The sequence below is a fragment of the Siniperca chuatsi genome, linkage group LG5 (assembly GCF_020085105.1).
Source record: "Siniperca chuatsi isolate FFG_IHB_CAS linkage group LG5, ASM2008510v1, whole genome shotgun sequence".
Lineage (NCBI taxonomy): Eukaryota > Metazoa > Chordata > Actinopteri > Centrarchiformes > Sinipercidae > Siniperca > Siniperca chuatsi.
Genome location: NC_058046.1, coordinates 5,501,370 through 5,522,304, shown reverse-complemented (window position 1 = coordinate 5,522,304; position 20,935 = coordinate 5,501,370). Strand labels below are relative to the sequence as shown.

Below are 20,935 nucleotides of genomic sequence, written 5' to 3'. Positions count from 1 at the left end.
AAGGCCTAATGAATGATGCTATTGAATTATGGGAATTGTAGGATCCAGAGTTTTTGAATCTTGACTCATATCAGGGACGAACCCCCCCTTTCACATATAAGGACTCACTAGAGGAGTGACAGGCTGTCATTCATTGTCAATGTAACCTTCAAATAACACCCTGGTGCCTCCAGACTCCAGGAAAAGTAGAGAAAGGTTCAACTTTATGCATGTTTCCTCTGACGCACAGGAGACAACCAATCACTCTTGTTTTGATTCTCTCTGGAAAAGCTGAGAGCAGCTAAGTGGTTTACTCCATCTCAAACAAATGTGGCAAAAAAAACCATCATCGCTGTCAACAGCTTCCCTATTCAGTATATAATTTTAACGAGCTACTGGGACTTCAAATTGATGAGTGAGGAAAAACATCACTCAGGTAATGAACTAATTAGTTGTGCGCCAGTATAGTGGCAATGGGAGAGAATAACTGTCCAAGCAGAGCTGATATGTAAATTACCTGCTTAACACTAGAGAGCCTGCTACTTTTAGTATGTATGTGCGAACAGGGTGTAAAAGTCAGGATATCTCGGCTTCTGCTGCTATAATTGTAATCATTCTATTATTAATCTCTCTCACAAGCCAGTCGTCTTTAAGGAAGTGCAACACTAAATCACAGGAGTACCCCTGCATGACTGAATCAAAATACACAAAACACAGAATACTACTGGTAGCCATTCTGGGAATTTTAAGGCTTTGCGGAAGGATGAATTGTGTGAAACTGCAAAAATGAGTCAGACTTATGACCACTAAGTTATGGCCATTTAAAGTTAACATCCCACTGTACGCACATTGCCATCAAATTTTGCAGGATTGTTTGGAGTTGATATGTATCTGTCATCTGAATTTGGTTACAGTTGCACAATGTGTTCAAGATATATGACAGTTTATATGAAATCGGCAGCACTTACAACCATTTGGCAAATTATTATATGAAAGTCTTTTGGAGAATTTGTGAAACTGTGTGGGCAATGTTGCAAGGCAGTGAGCAGGACTCCTTTATGGTCATTTTAGATCTTTATATGATTTTGCATCAGTATGATGTAGTACTTTGATTTGTCAGGTTTTTAATATCCTGGATTTGACAAAACACACATTCTTGTCTGGTTATTGTATCCATTCACAGTTTCTCAAGTGATTTTCCAGAAAATGTACCGTATCATAATATAATGACATATTTCATCCATACTGCCCCACTCCCTTTAGGTGTCACCTATACTGATAGATCTGTGGAGCGCAAAGAAATCCAGGAAAAGAAATAATTTTGTTTCTACGCCTCAAGAGTTATGAGCCAAAACGTAAAGGGCTCGGACAAACACACACACACACACACACACACACACACACACACATAAAATGGAAGTGAAAACACAACCGCCACATCAGAGGTGACTTCTACCACAGACACTACAGTTAAGGAGAAGTTATCTTTATTTAACTCATGCTGAGAGAAGCCACTTTAACATTTTATCTTAATAGGCTCCAGCTAAGTCCCAGTTTAAATCTAATCAACACTTGTAAAAACTGTCCGGTATCTTTTCCTGTGAGGGAAGTAGTGAAGTCTGTACTCACTGAGGCTGCGTGCAGTCCTGAAGGTTACACATCCTGCGGATGGGCTTTGGCTTCTTGCTGGCGTCGCAGTAACCTCGATGGACCATCTTGGTGTCTCCTTTCTTTCGGCAGCCATATTTGGTATACTGAAACCCTGTGAAAGAAGTGAAGATTTTTTGTTTTGAAATCTTTGTGGAATCCATAAAAAAAAAGACGCAGTGAACATTTAAGGAAAGAATCAATTAAAATGTAATCAATACCCAGCCAGGCTGGGAATCAAACCTCATCAAAACTTGTCAAATACAGAAAGCTTGCACTGAATGCTTGCTCAGATTTGTAATCTTTTGTTGTTGTTCAAGAACATTTCTGATTCAAATTATAATTTTTTTTTTTCAATTTTACACTTACTTGACTTGTGTTAAGACAACATTTAGCATTTAGAAAGTCTGGCTTATTTTGTTAAATAGATAAAAAGAATTTCTATATTTCTATATTATATAAAACATTTATATTTCTTAAAGAATTGAAACAAGTATAGGGAACTAAAAGTGGATTAAAAACAAGGATCTATTACTGTGAAATTGAAGGCTGCTGACATACAACAGCTGCAGTAAGTATAAAATTCAGATAATCATATTTGTAAAAGTAGAAAGAAATTATTCCTCTCTATTCTTTTATACTTTGATAATTTTCCATTACCTCCTGCACAAGGCTTGGAACAAGGAGACCAGCTCTTCAGAGCCCACTCATACGTGTCCTCCTGGATGACATTGTTGTTGTTGACAGGCACTGAATCTTCATGGATAATGTATTTATACATTAAAGTAGACCGTGTTTCATTGTCCTTGGGTATAATCTGCAAACCACGGGAAGACAAAAATAAAACTAAACACATTCTCATTATAGAATCATCCTCTATGCAGCATATTTTAATTAAAATGGATAGATAATAGAAAAGTGCAAATTTGTGCAAATGAATGCATTATGATTACTTTCAAGAAAGAAGAAATCGCCACAGCATTTTCCACAAACACGACTCAAGGTTCAGTGACAGATATTAAATGGTGTCAATACAGGAGGGTAATTGATTGAAGACAGGACAGGCAATTCTCTGACAATAGGAGAGTTCATGCATAAGATGAGACTGAAGCCATTGTGGCATGGACTGCAGAAACATATTCTTCCTGATCTCGTCTGCTGTCTCTGAGCTTTTCTCTGGATCAGGTATATTTTACAGGGTTGCTGCAGAGTGGATTAGAGAGGTCAATTCCAAATGAAAACTGCTGGCAGAATAAAATACTCTGCAGGAATACGGAAACAGAAACTTGGAAAAAGGTGTTGGTGTGGGTATTAGGCTTGAGGGATTAACACACACACAGATTACTTCCATTATGTAACTGCCAATGTAGGCTGAAAGAACAGGAATATTCCACATGTTCTTAGAAAACAGTATGTGGAATTATCAACAAGTCTTTAAATTTGTAAGACCATCTAATATTAAATCAAGCTATTATTCATGATGTACATCATACTTTTTATGTCATCATATAATGCATATAATCAAATAATTAGTAATATAACCTGTGAACTATAGCCATGAAGAGAGATCAGAGTCAGCACTGAAAATACCCCGAGCTGACTTAAATGCCAACTGATATCACATTTAGCCATTCCTGTTTGCAGTCAAAAGAAATGTCAAAGTGATTTTTCATTTTATTGTTAATGGGTTTTTTAACTTAGAAAAGGAAGAAAAAAAATCTGGATCCTCCCAATTGACTCTTCAGTTTCACAGTTTACACAACAGCCTTCATAAACAGTTTTTGAAATGAGCAGTAGATTTAGATGCATATTGATGAGATAGCAGTTTGAAAAACGACAAAGCTATTTAGAGTCTCAAGCTAGTTTATCTTGAATACATTTTTTTTAACTTTTATGTTTTAAAATCTTGTATATATGTAAATAGATACGTTATGAGGAATATACAATTATGTGACGTAATCTAGCTACTTGAAAATAGTTGGCACTGGTCACACAGTGTTTTGTAAGCAGTACTAGTGAACAGTAAGAACTACTGAATTACTTCTTTAGCATAACTGAAAGAAACTTTCTAAAGTGGATGGTTTGAATCCTGTAGGAAAAGTCAGGGGAACTGCTCTTTAAACTGGTTTAATAGCCCTCTATCTGAAAATCTTCTGGGAATTAGCTCCATTTCATTCACTAGTTCCATTTTCCTCATTCCTGTCAGGATGACTGAAGCACAGAAGAGCCTTTTTCAGATATTGAATATGTAACATTCCTGGCTTCATCTATCTGTTGAACTGCTTTTTGTCATTTAGGCATGTGTCCGTTACGTAAATGCAATGTAGTTTGTTTAATCCTTACACAAACAAAAATTTAAAAACGTTAGTAGAGTTATGTGTTGTAACTAAAGTATTACTTGGCTAACAACAGCAAGGAACAGAAACTTCCCGGAGTCTTGTCATCACCATGAGGTTTCCAGACAAACAGTGGAGACACTGCACAGAAGTGTTAAGCAGACAGATAAACTGTTGTACATCAATACATGAAATAGTTACACTATGTAACTCGCTCTAAAACCACAAATTGTCTTTATTAAATTTTTTTGTCTACAGATTAAACAAACGAGATACAATCTTAATCATAGAATGAATCGATCGGAAATAATCATTAGTTGCTTATCAATGTCTCCTCATCGGGTACCCCACTCTCTTCTGGTGTTCCCGTGGGATCTATATTGGGTCCCTTATTATTCTCTGCATATAAGCTCCCCTGAGGGCATCCACAGGCACAAAATTGAATTCTATTGTATTTAATACTACTATATGGATGACACACAGCTATATATGTATGTCCTTAGAAGGCTTAGATGTGTCATGCATGTATGTCACCTCTCTTTGGTGTTAAGCACCAGTTGTCTAAAAGTTTCCTTGTACTGAATCATTTCAAGTGAGAGATCCTTATAATTTGTCCTTTCATTTCCAGCACTGGCACCATTAAATATCTTATGTCTAGTCTGGGCAGCCTATCGATAAATGTGAGGCTAAAAGCCTGCAACTGTGATTAGATGTTCAAGTAACTAAAGTGGTGTTGTAATCAACTAAGACACGTGAAAAGTATTTTCTTTCTTTGGCAGACCTGAAGAAGGTCATCCATGCTTTTATCTCTCCCATGTTTGATTAATGCAGCTCGCAGTATCTCACTCAGCTGCTGCCAGACTACTAACATGCTCCAAGAGAAGTGATCATATTACCCCCAAATCTTCCTCCACTTCACTGGCTGCCTATCAATTTTGCAATAAAATTAAAGATATTATTGCTGGTTTTGAAAACTTTGCATGCTCAGACTCATACCCTTAAGTTTTGGATCTAAAACTGGAAATTCCTCTTTTGGCATCCTCTTATGTTTTATTTCAATGCTCTAAATCATTAATTATTGTTTTTTAATAATCTGTTAGTTTTTATACTAAAAATATCTTTAAAAGGTTCAGAATTAATATTTAATTTGTTAATGAATGAGTTTCATTAATTAAAATCAAGAAGGATAGTGACAGAAAATTAATGAGAAAAATGGGGGTCGGAGGGATTGAACTGGATGGCTGACCTGCTTCTTTTATACAGTGCTCATGTCAAGCAAATAGCTTTTTTAGATTAATTCAAACATAAGCTTTGATAGAGAAGGACGTATTATTACCAGAACCACCACGGGGTCATGAAGAGGTCCGTCAGTGTGCAGCGTCTCCACGTCGTCCTCCATAATGTAGTGCCACTCCACGCCCAAGTCAATGAAGCTTCTGGACTTGACCTCCTCTCCTTTTCCATTGAGAATGTAATGCCCCGTTGCCTGGTTCTTGATTGCTGTAATCAGTCATTTGTTATGAAGTTGAAATGGCTTTACTCTATCAATTACAAAAGCTCTGAATAGTTCACTGAGAAAAAAAGCTCAAATTGTGTTCTGAAAAGGGTGATTCATGGAATCTTTATTCTCTAATTTATACAAAACAAGCTGCCAAACTTCTAATATGATACAAATTGTCAGAAGTGAGAGGCTGAAATGAAAATGAGCTTGTTTGTCAGCTGCTTTAAATACATCTGATTCATTTAAATGCATCCCATGGGGCAAAACGAGATGCTAAAACGGTCCACATGACTCCGCTATAGATCATTTTCTCTGGTGCTCAAGTCTTTCACTTACGCCTACATTATGCTGAGTGATAGCAAGAAAACAGCATTGTTTTTTGGAGGTAAAAAGTCAGTTGTAATGTTCTTATTATTTAGAACTTTTCACATTTTACTTATTTACTGTTCAACTGTTAAATGTTTTTTCCTTTTTGTGCTAAATTCCTTGAATTAGAGACAAACTTCTGGTGGTGCAATAAATATTTTATTTAAAAATGTGTTTGTTTATTAGGTGACTGTTGCATCTTATCTTGAAGAAGGGAGTTATGAGTGCGTGGCCTTCCCTTTATCAGCCTTTACAAACCAGTTAGTAAAAAAGTAGTAATGTAGTAAAACCCTGGTTTATGTTTCAGACTATTTCAGATGATCAACTAAGCAGTCATCAGTTATGTAATAATCTTTTAATAGTACACGGTATCCCAACACTCACCACTTTCACTTACTATAGAAAACAGAGAAAGCTGTGCCTGCTGGTTTATACCACTTCTTTATTCTTACATTATATTTTCTTTATTCTGGTTCACCAATAACAACAATACTAATCAATTGTTGTAAACTAAAGACCAGTTTTTAGAACATATCTTAATCACCCCCACTGGCCACAAATGTACTCAATTGTTGGTCTTATCCATAAAAGTTGCTTTAGTCAGCAGTTATAAAAGTATAGTACAAACCTATAGAACTGTAATGGTACAGAAGGTTGTTGTGAACTGTGGATATATAATATTTGTTTTCAAACTAAAACTGCATTTGCAAATGAAAAATGATTAGGACCATTAACTGTTCCTCTTTTTACATCTGTGTTAGCCTGGAGCACCAGACAAAATGATTTTAACAGGTGAGTCCTTTGAATGTCCCAAAACCCTGCTGTTTTAGTTTTGAAGTCATGATGACTCAATTCTGATTATTTACTGCGTCAGCGCTTCCACAGTATATATGAAATATTGACACATTGACAGAAATGCAGAACTAACAGCAGGAAACCTTGAAATGTAAGCAAGTCAGGAAAATCTTCACAGTGATCCATCGTGTCATTCACAGATAATGACAGACAGGAAGGATGGATGCTGTTTACAAAACTACAGCAGAGCAATAATTCTGATGCTAAAATTGACAGCTTTTTTTCAAGCACAAGATGTTCACATGCTTCATCAAAAGCCAGATGTACACTCTAGATGAAATGTTTATAAAACCTATTTAACAGGTGTTATAGTGTGTATTTTTTTATCACTCTTGCTTCTTTCCTACAGAGACAGCTTCTGCAAGGACAGTTTCTTTTTTTCTTCCAGACCTGCAGGATTTGGTCAAAATAAAGGCTATTACATCTTACAGACGTTTCTCAGTGAATGTTGCTTTGTGTTGATGGAGGCTATTTCATCTGGCACAGTCCAGTTCTCTACTGAAGCAAAGAGTCAATATTCCTTCACAGTAGCCACTAACCACTCACTGGGACTTTCAGCTTCATAATGCAGGAGAATGCTCCATCACAGGCCATCACAGCTGGCTCGAGAAAGCGTGTGCACTATTATGGTTATACTCTTTAGGAATGCTGGGTAATCACTAATATCTTGCTAACGGAGAGATTACGAGAGAGACTGTCCTCCCAAGAAGAACGACGTTTCAGCAAGTGCTGCAAAACTACATATGTTTATGTCATAGACTGTATGAAACATAGACGTAGTGTGACGTCACCCATAGGTTTCTGAAGAGACGTGCCCGACTTACAATGTTTTCCTAACCTTAACAAAGTACTTATTCAAAACCAAACCATGATCTTTTCTCTAACCCTAACCAAGTCCTGTTTGTGCCTAAACCTGTCCAAACCTGAACCATAGCATTGCCCGGTCATAAAACAGATTTATTTCTCACCAGTGATTTGTAACAGTGATGAAGGAAGGCATAGACAAATGATGTCGCCCTGCTGATAGTGGCATCAGATCAGAAAACACTTCTCTGTATCTTTCTACAGGGCAAGAACAAACAATGTATTTTGTCGTTTAATTTGGAGGATGTGTTGTTACGAGATGATAAAGAACTGGAAATTACATTTCTGCTGTAGAATCTCTTCTGATTATGGACAAATTATTTGCTTTTTTCAGTTTGAAGGTTTTCTCTAATAGAAAATCACTGAAATAACAAACAGAGAAAATATATCTGCCACTGTACTGTTCTTCTGCACATATAATACAGCTGGTGATGTGGGGTTGCAACTCAGTTTGGCTTTATTTTAAAGAGCCACAATCCTTAATGTTTGAGAACCACTGTAGCAGAACTAATTGCTCCCTTTATACAAGATGCACATTCATCTAATAAAGGCTTATCACCAGCAACCACGGTGTTAATGGGTTGGAGAGTTTGATGGACATGGCCAAGGATGACTGGACCGATTCTATAAGATGTAATACATCAGAAGGTGTTTATTTTGACCAAATCAATATTATTTAAAGGATAAGGCTGGTGATAGTCTATCCTTATAAATACTCAATAGAGCACCAAATGTGCATTAATCCATGTCTGAAAATAGTCCCTGACATATGCATTGTTTACGCTTGTTTGAGTAACAACTACAGTGCCCAGCTGTTTTAGGAAATTACTGAGCCTTATTTTAAAGACGTAGAAAAGGTTTCAGTCGTAGTCATCTGGACACTGTTTTCAGAATCAAGACGTTTGGCTCCCATCCGGAAGTCATTCTCAATTGTGAGATTGAGAATTGAGAATGACTTCGGATGGGAGCCAAACGCCTTGATTCTGAAAACAGTGTCCAGATGACTACGACTGAAACCTTTTCTACGATAGAACACTCCTGGACGAATGAGGGACTACACCGTCTTATTTTAAAGAATGAAACTATATATTTGTGAGCATTTTTTAACGATTTGTGTCTTTGTTGTGAACCAACGGGCTTGAGGCTGAGTTCCACAGACGGAGGGAAGTCAGAAAGTAATACATTGTTGGTTTTGGTCTTTTTGCAATATGTTTTAACAGCAGGAAAATACACAATAATACCAGCCTTATCCTTTAAGTTTCTTTGAAGTCGACCTCCCAGACCAGTATTCTCTCTCAGAGCAAATAAAGGCACGCTGTAGCTGAGGGGCATGAATCTCCACTGATGAGATGTCTACTGCTACATTATTGGGGTACTGCAGTTCAGCTTTAAGAAACAACTAAAGTTAATGTGCATCGACCTCTTGCTCAGCTGTTTAAAGTAGTTGATGAGGCTGTTTCTGAAAGCTTTTTTAAAGAAGTAATTTAGGAGAGAAAGCCTTCATTAACACTAGAAAGTCAGTTTAAGGGTGAGGTTATTACTGTTATCGCAAATTTCTTGTATGAAATTGAAAACCTAACAAATCTAATTTGTCCTGAAAACAAAAGTTATCAAATTCTCAAATTCAAAACAGCAGTCAACAACAGCCTTTCAAGTGTAACAACACTTGTGCAGTTTTGTAAATTTGGCTACAAATGTGATGATAATTTCCTCTAAATTACTTAAATGGCCCATATGCACCTTCTTTCACAGGAAGGTACACAGTTCAAGGTTATATATCTGCAACATAAAAGGACAAAAATGCCAAACATTCCAGGTTTTAGTTCCATTTGCAGTTTGTAGATGCATAAGTACATCACTAAAATGACTTAAATAAACATTTTACGAATAAATCCCTTTCCTTTTTCTTTCTTTTTTAATCATCCTCCTGTCATATATGAAATAAAAATCAGTGTCTCTCCAGTCCATGCCAATCCACCCTAGAATTACCTCCTTGAATGTCTGTGATTGAGTCTAATTAGGGATTGAGCTGGAAAACGTCTTCCTGCCTGTCAAAGCTTGTCATGAAACCCAGTCTGGGGGAGGCAAATTAGGGGAAATTACCAATTATTCAGAGCCTCTGATGGCATCATTTTCATCTTGATCAGCAGGGGTCAACACCTTGTAATAAGACAGTGAAATGCGTCACACTTAACCTACATTTGATTTATGCATTTATGAAAAATGGAAGGTGATGGTCACTATACTTTGGCAGTGGATTAATAAATGTAGCGACAGAGTCTTTATATCAGACAATCTCGATGGCTTTTTATTACAACTGACTTGACTTGATTAAGAGTTATACTCATAAGGGGTAAAAATATCTTCTTCCAAAGCATGACTTTCAAATACATATATGACAAGCTCCTCTTAAGAAAGACACGATTGACTGTTTATTAAACCCCTTTTCCTGAACAGCAATCACCCAATCATAGCTTTGGAACAGCCACTGTGTTGAGATGAGTTTAGAGTAATAGCAGCTCTGCCCTGCTCTTTATTTGGTTTGGGATACTTCAACCAAACTCATTACTCGTTATAGCGTCTGACAAAGTCTTTATATGGATCCTATGCTTATTTGTTTACAGGGAATAAATAACTTTTATCTATTTTTCTGATGTGTTTTTTTGAACGCTTACGTTTGTACTTTGCTTTCAGGTGTACGCAGATGTGCTCACTTAATTTGTTTGTTACAAATTAACTTTGAATGTCTGATAAGTTGTGTTTGTTCATTTAAAGCTCTATAAACCAGTATTCCTTATACTAACACTGGATAAAAAGACAAACTCAGAAAGAATTAACACCCAACTTTGGAAGAAGACAAAGTTAGATACTAGTTGGTGAACATGGTGGAGCATCAAACAGCTACAGAGCCTTTCTCAGTGAAGACCAAACCAGAGCTAAAAGGAGACTTAATAATGGAGTTACATTTGACACAACTCCAAATGAATGTGAATGTTTTTACTAACACCTAGCCATTACAAATTTTAAAATATGTCAGGACTGTATGTCTGTCAGCTTGTTTGGGGGTTCTTCTGCCCCCAGTGGCAGAAAAACGATGAAGGCAGCCTTAACATTATTTTACCAGCCCCACTGCAATCTGATTGACCAACACTAGTGCCTACGCCCCAAGATTCAATATATGGTCTGAAAAAGCCCTGTACCTATGAACATTATATACTCCACCAACAAGTCCTCCAAAAAAATGTAAATGCAAAATACGTTGTTTGCCCTTCAATAATGATCTGACATTGCTATGGTTAAGGTTTGGTTAGGTTTAGGCACAAAAACTACTCAACTAGGGTTAGGGAAAGATCATGGTTTAGGTTCAAATAATTGACCTATATTTCATTACTGTTGGGATACTAAACATGGGGAACGACTGTTATCATGGTTAAAAGAAACCAATGTTTATAGTCGGTAAAATTGTTAGTTGTCAAAACTAAATATAAATGAAAGAATGAAAGTTGACTAACAAACTTTAGTGCATTTTTTTCATTTGCTGTACGGAGTTGTACTAATTTTCAAGGACAGTTGTGTTATGTGCTTCTTCACTCTTTACCTTCTTTTATACTACAAGTACAAGCCTGACGCTTTCAGCTGTCGGTCATGTGACCCTCGCCTTCTAGTTCGTGGCGGTCGTCAAGAGACATGTCTATCCCTACCTCCCCCTTCTGAGAACTTTGTGGCTCTATAATAACGCCACACTTCTTCCTCCTTTGCTCTCAAACAGCCAACTCCTATAGCCATTAGAGGTCTTTGTCACTTGAACATAAACATATCCCAATATTGGGCATTTGCACAGACAGCTGTTGTTTTTCTCTACTGTACAAATTGATCATGGTTCCTCTCCTCTGACTCTGTGCCAGATGTCAAAATGTTCTAGACACGATTCTGCAGAGGTTACACTTATATATGAATCTGAAGATATTCCATACTGACTTATTCCATGTTTCTATTATCCTGGTCTGATTCTTTCTGAGTATGCTTCACAGTACTTTAACAGATTGGTGAATAACAAATGAGCAATATGAAGACTCATTTTCTCAGCCTGGGAAGTGATAAATGATGCAAAGTCTATAATCTATTATTTACAATATATGTTCCCATTAGTCTTCAAGGGAAACATGTGGAAAATGGTGATGAGCTATTTTTAGGCATCCTCTTTCATACATGTGTTCGTGTCAGGAAGTCAGACTTACCAAGAATTTGAGGGGAGGCCTCATGTTCTTGGATGATCACATGTCTAGCTCCAGGAGGAATGAGAAACATCTTAAGGTAACCTTTGCCAAGTTTGTAGCAGCAGCAGCAGAAGCAGAAGAGGGGGGTTATGAAAGATAAGACAGAGAGAGGTAAGTTAAGCAGATACAGAAATAATCTGTTTGTTTGCAGTGGTGGACATCACGCATGTTTCAGAAGTTTTGTTCACTTTGCTCTACAAAGGCGTTTGAAGAAGTTTGAGAAAAAAAGATGGTAAATGTCTATGTCTGCTTTCCTCCTGTTTATAGAAGCCTGTAGGTAAAACTTTCATTGAAACAGGCCATTCATTCACATCCATCTGTTGTGTCATCAAAGGACTATTAGAAATATCAGTATGTCCTTTTACTGCTATTTCACAACGTATTATCACGGCAGAAAGTCTCTCAAATGAACTACACATCCCTTCCTTTGAGTTCATATTGACTGTGTGCAGACAGGATATGAATAAAAAGAGCCTTCAGTCATGTTTCAATGAGGCATCATAAGCTAACAGGTTTTTCAGACTATAGGGCAGCAAAGTCGCCTTCTGTCAGGGATGTCCACCGCTTACAAACCTACCGTGACTCACCAAGTACATTTCTAAAGTCTTCTGTTTCATTTAAAAACACATTTCGAGCTCCTTTGGGCAAAGAGAAGGCTCCTCTGGTCTTCCCTTCAAAATGAAATGAATCAGTTAGTCTCGCAGTGTTTCCTCTTCTCTCCATTTCACCGTCTCACTGTTTCTCTGCAAAAACATCACCTACAGTGGAGGCATATTTAATTAGCATAGCAGGGAACAGGGGAATTCACATTGGATGAGGAGGCAAAGTATTTTTGCTGGCAGGGTGGTACTTGCCAATCACCAGGACTGAACTGCAGCAGTGTAATTACTCGCCCTTAAATTTGACCGGCAGGCCCGGCACTCGGGGCCTGCTGATGCAGACACAGCGGTGTCACCGAGGTGATTATGAATGCAAGTGACGCACTGTGGCAGGGTTCACACAAGGTTACAACAGGTGGCAGAATAGCGGGAGCTGCTCACTCTACAGTATATTGAAAACATAAATTGCAATCTAACTTTTGGAAAATGGCAAAAGATGCCCTCTCGCCTCTGAGAGAACATCCTGTGATGGCAGCCAATTTCAGAACCACAAGCCGCTCGACAGAAATTACAGTTTGATTACAGAGTTTTTGGTAGACTGACAGGAAATACTGGACAAACTAGTTGTCTAAAAAGACCCTTTAGGTGAGGATGCTTGGGTTGAACCGAGCATCAGCATGCCAGTTGAGGTTCAATAAGTCAGATTGTAAATGGCCTACAACATCCCAGATTGCCTCTGCAGGTTTGTTTAATGTGACAACTACACAAAGACTTTAAAGTTAGTTTGTTAGGCTGTTGAAGCAACTGCTCAAGAGACATTTACATTAAGTGACCATACGTAAAAATAACTTCTTATAGAGTTTTAGAGACTTGATGGGATAATCACCCTGTAACAGTCACGACAGTTGAGTCGGACCTAAATAGACACTTAATTAGTAACAAGGATCAGAGGAAACAGCAGCTTATATCACTCATGTCTCTAGGTCTCTACAGTGTTAGTCATCCATCTGCACTACAAGCTGGACAGAAAATGCTGGAAAAGAGGTTGTGAGGGATTCAGTAACACTGGATACTTGCATATTGAGTTTTCCAACAAAGGGTTTTCTTTTTGGGCTCTCTTGCTTAACTGTTTCCCTGTTGAAAAATGTGAGTGGTTAAATGAGAGTGAGATGTTAAGAAAAAAAAACGAATGATCACAGTTTCGATAAAGCACATCCTGAAACGGTTTGATGAAGCCGTCATGTCGAGGGTGTCAGAAAGTCCATTTTCAACTCTCTATTCACTTTATGACATCACTTTGCTTCAATAAAAGTCTGATGACAAATTATTCATGACAGATGAGGCTGGCATCAGAAATGGATTTTAGAAGACATGATGATGAATCATCATGAAACCGTTTAAGTAAATGCATTGGTCATTCATTAAGTTATTTTCTTCATGCTGGCGGTTAATGTGACAAATTTTTCAAAAAAGAAATTAACCACTTACTCATTCCGCTTAACACTGCACAGTGGGTGAGTTTTGTATTGGCAGGCAAAACATCAGTGGACCAAGTTGTGTTCTAATTTTGTGTGTGTGTGTGTGTGTGTGTGTGTGTGTGTGTGTGCGAGCAAGTGTGTGTGCCCTGTGTGTCTGCAGAGGGCAGATAACCTGAGGGAAGCAGCTTGAATTAAAGACGTTTGTATAAAGGGAAAGTATTATTTGTTAATGAACTTAAACACTAAATATATAAAGAAAGAAATAAAAGAGGTGCTTAATTATTTCTCTGCTAATTAAAAAGGGCCTTAATCCAAATGAACCCAACTGTTTGTCCTAATTCTATACTATGTACTAACTGCAAATACAGTAGTATACACTTATTACTAATTGTCAAAATATACTGTTTTTGCACAGTACACGTTAACCGTTTGTTTTATTTTTAAATAAAAGGACATCAATCAAACTGTGAACTTGGAATGCCACTGCCAATAGAACTTCTTTGCCAAAGATTAAATACTTATACTTAGTTGTTGTTGTTATTGTGTTCCTAGAGCTTTCTGTTGCCGTTTCACTCACACATGCAATTTATAATTTGTTTTTGCAGCTGTGAGTAGCTCCTCAATCTTTTGTGCATTGCATTGTGGGACAATAGTGTACATCACACACAAAATGAAGTAATTTTCAGTATGCAAACTGACTTTTTAGCCATGCTAGCGGCAACCGATCGGTCCAGCACTTTGGTCCAAACTGAAATATCTCAACAACTATTTGATGGATTGCCATGAACTTCTGTACAGACATTCATGGTCCCCAGAGGATGGATCCTCATGACTTTGCTGGCCCCCTGACTTTTCCTGTAGTGCCACCATGAGGTTTTGAGTGAAATGTCTCAACAACTATTGGATGGAATGCCATGAAATTAGTAACACATTCTTGCATTTAAGCAATATCATTGTGAGCATGTTAGCAAAAATTTTCTATTTCAAGAATGAACCTTCAAGCTCAACTCAAAACCTGCTTATAATTAGTATACAGTAAGGAATTGGAACATGGCTATAGTTTAAGAGCCCCTTCAAGGAGACAACAGCACTGCGGCAAGAAATCACATGCAGGCTTCCTCCTTTATTTGAAGCGACCACTGCTCAGGCAAAAGTTTTTCCTGGCTTTACTTTTGCAACAGTACAGCTCACACTCTTAACAACATTACTGATGCTACCCAGTATCTATTAAACTGCATTAATATTTACTGTTTGTACAGTTTTCTATTTATCTAAAATGTACATAGGTGTAGTCTGTTTGTTGCATCCACCTCCAGAAGAGTGACGTTAATGCAATTATCATCTTTTTTTTTTTCAAATTTTTTACTAAGAAAGCTCATTTGTAGTAGTCAGGATGAATGTGTTCATGGGGTTATTATTGTATTTGCTCCCAGCTGCATGAATGCACTGCAGAGTCAACTGCCAGCTGCCAGGAAAATGTAGATGGATAAATTCCTTATTTCAGTTTAGCTTCACGTCAGTGAGCTTTCTGCTGTTTACCAGACGAATCTGAGCTATGGAATCTGGAAAGATGCTATGACAGGTCACTCGACACTTATCCTTTTTACATTAAAGGTCCAGTGTATAACATTTAGGAGGAGCTACTGGCAGAAATGGAATCTAATATTTATAAGTATGTTTTCATTCGTGTATAATCACCTGAAAATAAAAATTGTTGTGTTTTCATTACCTTAGAATAATATCTACATAGGGAGCGGGTCCCCTTCCACGGAGGCTGCCATGTTGTACCGCCATGTTTTTACAGTAGCTCAGAACGGACAAACCAAACACTGGCTCTAGATAGGGCTGTGCGCATTTTTCATGAGTTTCGCGGCCACCGTAGTTTCTCCTACACACTTGGAAGGGGAGGGTGATGCAAGCGGTGTTCAAATGGTTGCAAAATTTCACTGCTAGATACCACTAAATCCTACACAATGGACCTTTAAGTGCAGTTTCTCAGTGAATCAGAATTAGTATTCCACAAGGAAAAGGAATGTTTTTTTGGTCCACTTTAGCCTTGATGACCATGAGTCACGGCTATTCTTCTTTTTCAGAAATCAGACTCTGTTAGTAGGGGATGCTGTCATGTTAAAAGAAGTCAAACAAGAAAAAAATATTTCAATAATGGGGGAAAAAAAGAAAACTAAAGGTCGGCTAATCGAGATCTGTTTTTCAGCTCTAGCCACTTTGCTTTTTAATCAGTGCTTGAAGGATTGCATGCTCTCATCAAAGTTATGGAGGCGGAGAAAAACTGCACTCCACATTTAATTTCCTCAATTATTGCTCAGATTTTATCAGAAGTGTATGTCACATGTAGAGGAAATAGTGTGAGTTCCCTTTAAATCGAAGGAAGATATGGATAAATATAAATTAAAGGGGACGTATGATGGGAATTTAAATTCCTCTGTAACAGTATAGGCAGATAATCCAGAGGCTTCGACTTCTGATTGGTTGGTAGGTTTCCATTCAGATTATATATCGGTACACCTCAAACATGGGGGCAAGAATTTAGGGAGACTCTCCAGGAAACGATATGACCTGCAAGGTGAGGGTAATGTGAATGAAGCTAGCACTCCAGCTAGTGAGCTAATCTGCTAGAATGTTCATTGCTAGTTTACCACTAGCTGTGCGAGCTACTATTACAGTGTTATTTTACAGACCACACTGGCTGTGGGTTATATCATGTTGTTTTATGTGTTGTTTTTTTTTTAACCAAAAAGTGGCCTATTGATGTCTTTGGCTGTCTCTGTCTGTAGGTCATAGCGGTTTCTTGAGAGTCTTTAACAATTAAACCACCGTTTCAAAGCAGTGTGCATGGTGTACCATTGCAACAACCCTAATGCTTTATCCTACATTACCAGATTGCTTAACCATGGGTTAAACTGACTAAAAAATACATTGGATAATAATTTCTATATTAATGATTTAATCATACTTCCTTGTGATGTAATTTATGTTGAAACAGAATGCTGTTAGACAGTGATGAATCAGTATTTAAGGATAAGGCTGAAGCTAAGCTATACTTGTCTTACTGTCAACATATCCCATTGAAAGATAATAGACCAAAACCAATAATGAATGTATCCTACAAACCAGTGTTTTCCGGGTAGCCAAAGCCTGATATATCGTATTCCTCTGTGCCACAGAGCTCCACTGTTGTCCATAAACTATTGGGTGACATGTTCCTTCATTATGATTAACATGGACACTGTAGTTTATTTTGACTCAGTCCTACATACATGTCCTGCTTCTGTACATACTTTTGCTGTTTTGGGAAATTATTTTCTAAATGTATTGGTGAGCTATTTTTTAAGATTTACTTTTGGGGCTGAGTGCCACAGACAAAGTCAGGAAGTCAGAAAGTACTGAGAGGCGGACTAAGTAAATTGTTGGTTTTGGTCTTGACGATAAAAAATTATAGAATAACACCAGCCTTATCCCTTAATGGTAAATCAGTTATGGAGAGGTTTAAGCACGATAATGCAGTTAAATGTGTACATTTGTATGTCTCTTTGGACAAAAGCTTCTGCCAGATAAATTCATGTAAATGTAAAACAATGGACAGGTAATGCCACGCTGCATTGCGTCAAAGCTTTGCCTCCACCTTATCAATTATCTTCTTATATTGTCATTAATAAATTATTAAAGTAGTCATGATTGCAAAACAACAGTTCAGTATTTATATGTCTAATTAAGGTATATCATTTAGTCACAGTGTATCACGGAATATTAACATTCATTATTAATGACAAGCTGCATCAATGAACAAACTGGAGAAAACATGCAGGGAAAAATAATCTTTGTGAAACTTTGTTATAAAAGAATTGTTTCAGTTCTTACCAGCTTTCTTTGGTGTTCGGGTGAAGGTTCCTTTAACTGTGCGGCAGTGGGAATTATCCCCACCACAAACGCCACATTTGTCCTCAACTTTGATGGAGCCAATCTCTCTGTCACAGCCAACTTTCTGGAGACCAAGAAACCAATTAGACAGATGAGCTGAGATTCCTTTTGTAACTGTAAAATTCACAACATGGTTTGATGAGAGCCGACCTGTCAGATGTTTTAAAAAAAGACTTCATTAGCTATCGGATTATCAGTGCTGACTGGACACAAGCTTGTGTTAGCAGACTGCCTCTGGAGTTGGAGGACAAGTTCACACCCATGCTGTCATTTGTTCAGAGGTGTCAGAGGAGGCATGTCCTCATTTAGACATTCAGACACATCGAGTTAATCTCTCTGTCAACTCAGCCAAGAGTTTGTTTGTTGGACAGCAGGATATCTCAAAATGTTGTTCATAGATTTGAATTAAATGTGGTGAAAAGTTGAACTGTGTGCCAATAAACAAGTTATATAGGTCAAGTTATAATAGTGCCAGCATGTGGGCGTTCATAAGGTACTTTATAAGGTGACTCATAATTCTCGTACCGTGAGTTTTTACAAAATCCATCTCATCTTCTCCAAATTTGGTATTTAACATAACTGGAAACAATTTGCTTTTATAATTTACTTACTTACATCATTTGCTTTTGATTTGACATACTGTTTTACTGCTATTAGTTGCCAAATTATTCTAGCTGTGGAATATTTCACCTAAACTTCTATAACCCCTGAACACACAGTGGAATAGCAGCTAACGTTACATGAAAAGAAGGCAGCAACAGGAATGACATGTACCTACCTACATGTACTTATGTATGACACTCTGCTATAATTAATTTCTGCTGTCGGGGGTGGGGTGGGGGTGGGGGAATCTTAGGGACACGTGAGTAGTAATGAATCAAAAAGTTTCTGCTGTGTAATAATGCTGCTTCTAAAACAAGTAATGAGCGAGCATTCTGCAACTAATCACAGCACGTTAAAAGTTGAACCTGATGATGAAAATACATTTTACCAACATCATGATGTGTAATTTAATTAAATCCTTCGAAGCCTGTGAAATTCAACCAGCCTGCGGCTACTAACATGTTTGCCTAATGCAGCTTTTAATATAGTATGTCAAAATCATGTAGTCTAAACACGTCCTTACCACACATTCTCCACGCACACAGATACTGTAGGCATCTTTGTAGGAGCATCGTGTCCCATCGTGCACCAACTGCTTCATGTACGCCACGTCTAATGTCTCCTTTGACTGGCAGTACAAGTGGCATCTCTTGTTGGCTACAAGACAAAAGATTATTAGAATTATTAGGTAGAAAGTCCATCTTGGAAAAACTGAATATTATGAAAGGTTTTTTTTAAATTTAATAGATTATTAATGTGTTTTTACATAATTTTTTACATACTTTCCTAAGTAAAACATATCTCCTGTAACATTAAAAGATCTGAGTCACATAATGGAAATGAATCACAGTAAGCCTACACCCACTCTGTCAGATTGTACCAGTTTATACTTCTAAACCCATGCATTATGTTTTTAAAATGGCAACTGCTAGAATGACCAAAATTTTTAATCTTTTTGCCCAAAGGACTGACACACTTTCCCACTGCTGTTGCTGCAGGGATTGCAATAACCAGAAGGCAATTTGTTAATTTTGAACAAAACAATAATGTATGAAAAAAATAAGTGAGAACATAAAAAGGAAAAAGAAAACATCGTGAGGGCACTTTCAGGCTCTGTTAATTTCTAACCTGGCCTCTGTCATGCTGCTGTCACACTTTCTCTTTCTCCCCATCTGCTGTAAATTGTTGAGAATTATTCCATTTTGATGGAGCGTTTCTATTTGAACCGGCGCAGCTTTTCTTTCCTTTACGGTATTGGCTTAACGGCCAGCGAGTCGATTCTGTGAGTGAGGTAAGTTACGCACACAGGCTGAGACGAGACGAGTCGGAGAAATCAGTTCACTTGGCCTGCTCTACAAAAAAGATAAGTAGAAAGCGGAAACAGAGCTTTTAATGAAGAATGGACAGACTCTTACATGCCCAATCTTCCCACAGGCAGTTCAAAACCAGTGTGTCTCATATGTTCCGAGATCGTGGTGATTATTAAAAGCGGCAATGTAAAGCACAACTACGAGACAAAGCACAGAGCATCTTTTGAGCAGATGGATTTTGGTCATTTTGCTAACAAGGGAGATGGCATCCCCTCTCGTCCCCCCTCAAATCGCCGACTGACAATAACAATCTTGAAATTAACACCCATAAAAAACTAATTCAGGTAAAAAATAATTGTGGTCACTAGCTGACTTGGCAGGTTATGAATACAATTGAGAGACCCTCTAACTGTGTAATAATGACCAATAAAAAGCGGTACATTATTTGCAAAACTTGTGGAAAATGTACGTCAGTGCTTCTGCTGTTTTCATTAATGTAACCTTAACACAGCAAGCTATGCACTAAAGAGTTGGGTACAGGAGAAATGAAAGGCTGTGGTGATTAATTACACGTACAGTCCAGTCAGCTGCTGTACTACTACTGTCGTACCTTTAAAACAGTCAAAAACAATAAAGTCCCACTAAAGTTATTCATTTGTGCATACACACTACTCTAAAAAGTACATATTAAGCCCTGACATTAACAGTACAATCTGAATTCACACATAACCCCATATAAAACCAAATGGACTTTCTATTGTACCTTATTGTCAAATTGTAAGTCACTCTTCAGAAAAGCTCTTAACCTTCCAAGGAACAATGGGCTCCTACTGTGCTGTCTGGCCTCCCTGCAGTTTCTCAGTAAGTTTTCCTACTTCTTTTCTACATGACAGACTTTCAAAACCCAGACCAATTTAGGTGCAATAAGTGGCAAACAGCTCCATGGAGCAAAGCCAGATAAAAGCAATGTCTGAAAATGAGCAGAGTTTGAAATAGGATACAGGTTTTGTATCTGCACTGTAGAGATCCATCACCTTTGCAGAAAGGGCACATTTTGAGCTTGTGACTGGAGACCAAAGAAAGTAAAAGAGAAGGCAAATGGAAGAGAATACAGAAACTACAAACAAAAAAGAAAACCAGACACAAAACAAACTTGAAGATGTTCCCTTTACACAATAGAG

At 37.6% G+C, this 20,935-nt stretch overlaps 1 protein-coding gene across 1 annotated transcript in view; it reads right to left on the bottom strand.

Moving 5' to 3' along the window:
- adamts3 (ADAM metallopeptidase with thrombospondin type 1 motif, 3) overlaps positions 1-20,935 on the bottom strand; it is a 136,540-nt gene that overhangs the window by 19,085 nt on the left and 96,520 nt on the right. Inside the window, exons 14-19 of the mRNA XM_044195949.1 lie at positions 18,968-19,101; positions 17,782-17,905; positions 11,787-11,867; positions 5,299-5,462; positions 2,287-2,443; positions 1,609-1,741 (exon numbers count right to left, since the gene is read on the bottom strand). Of these exons, the coding sequence (XP_044051884.1) occupies positions 1,609-1,741; positions 2,287-2,443; positions 5,299-5,462; positions 11,787-11,867; positions 17,782-17,905; positions 18,968-19,101 (793 nt within the window). The remainder of the gene's footprint in view (positions 1-1,608; positions 1,742-2,286; positions 2,444-5,298; positions 5,463-11,786; positions 11,868-17,781; positions 17,906-18,967; positions 19,102-20,935) is intronic.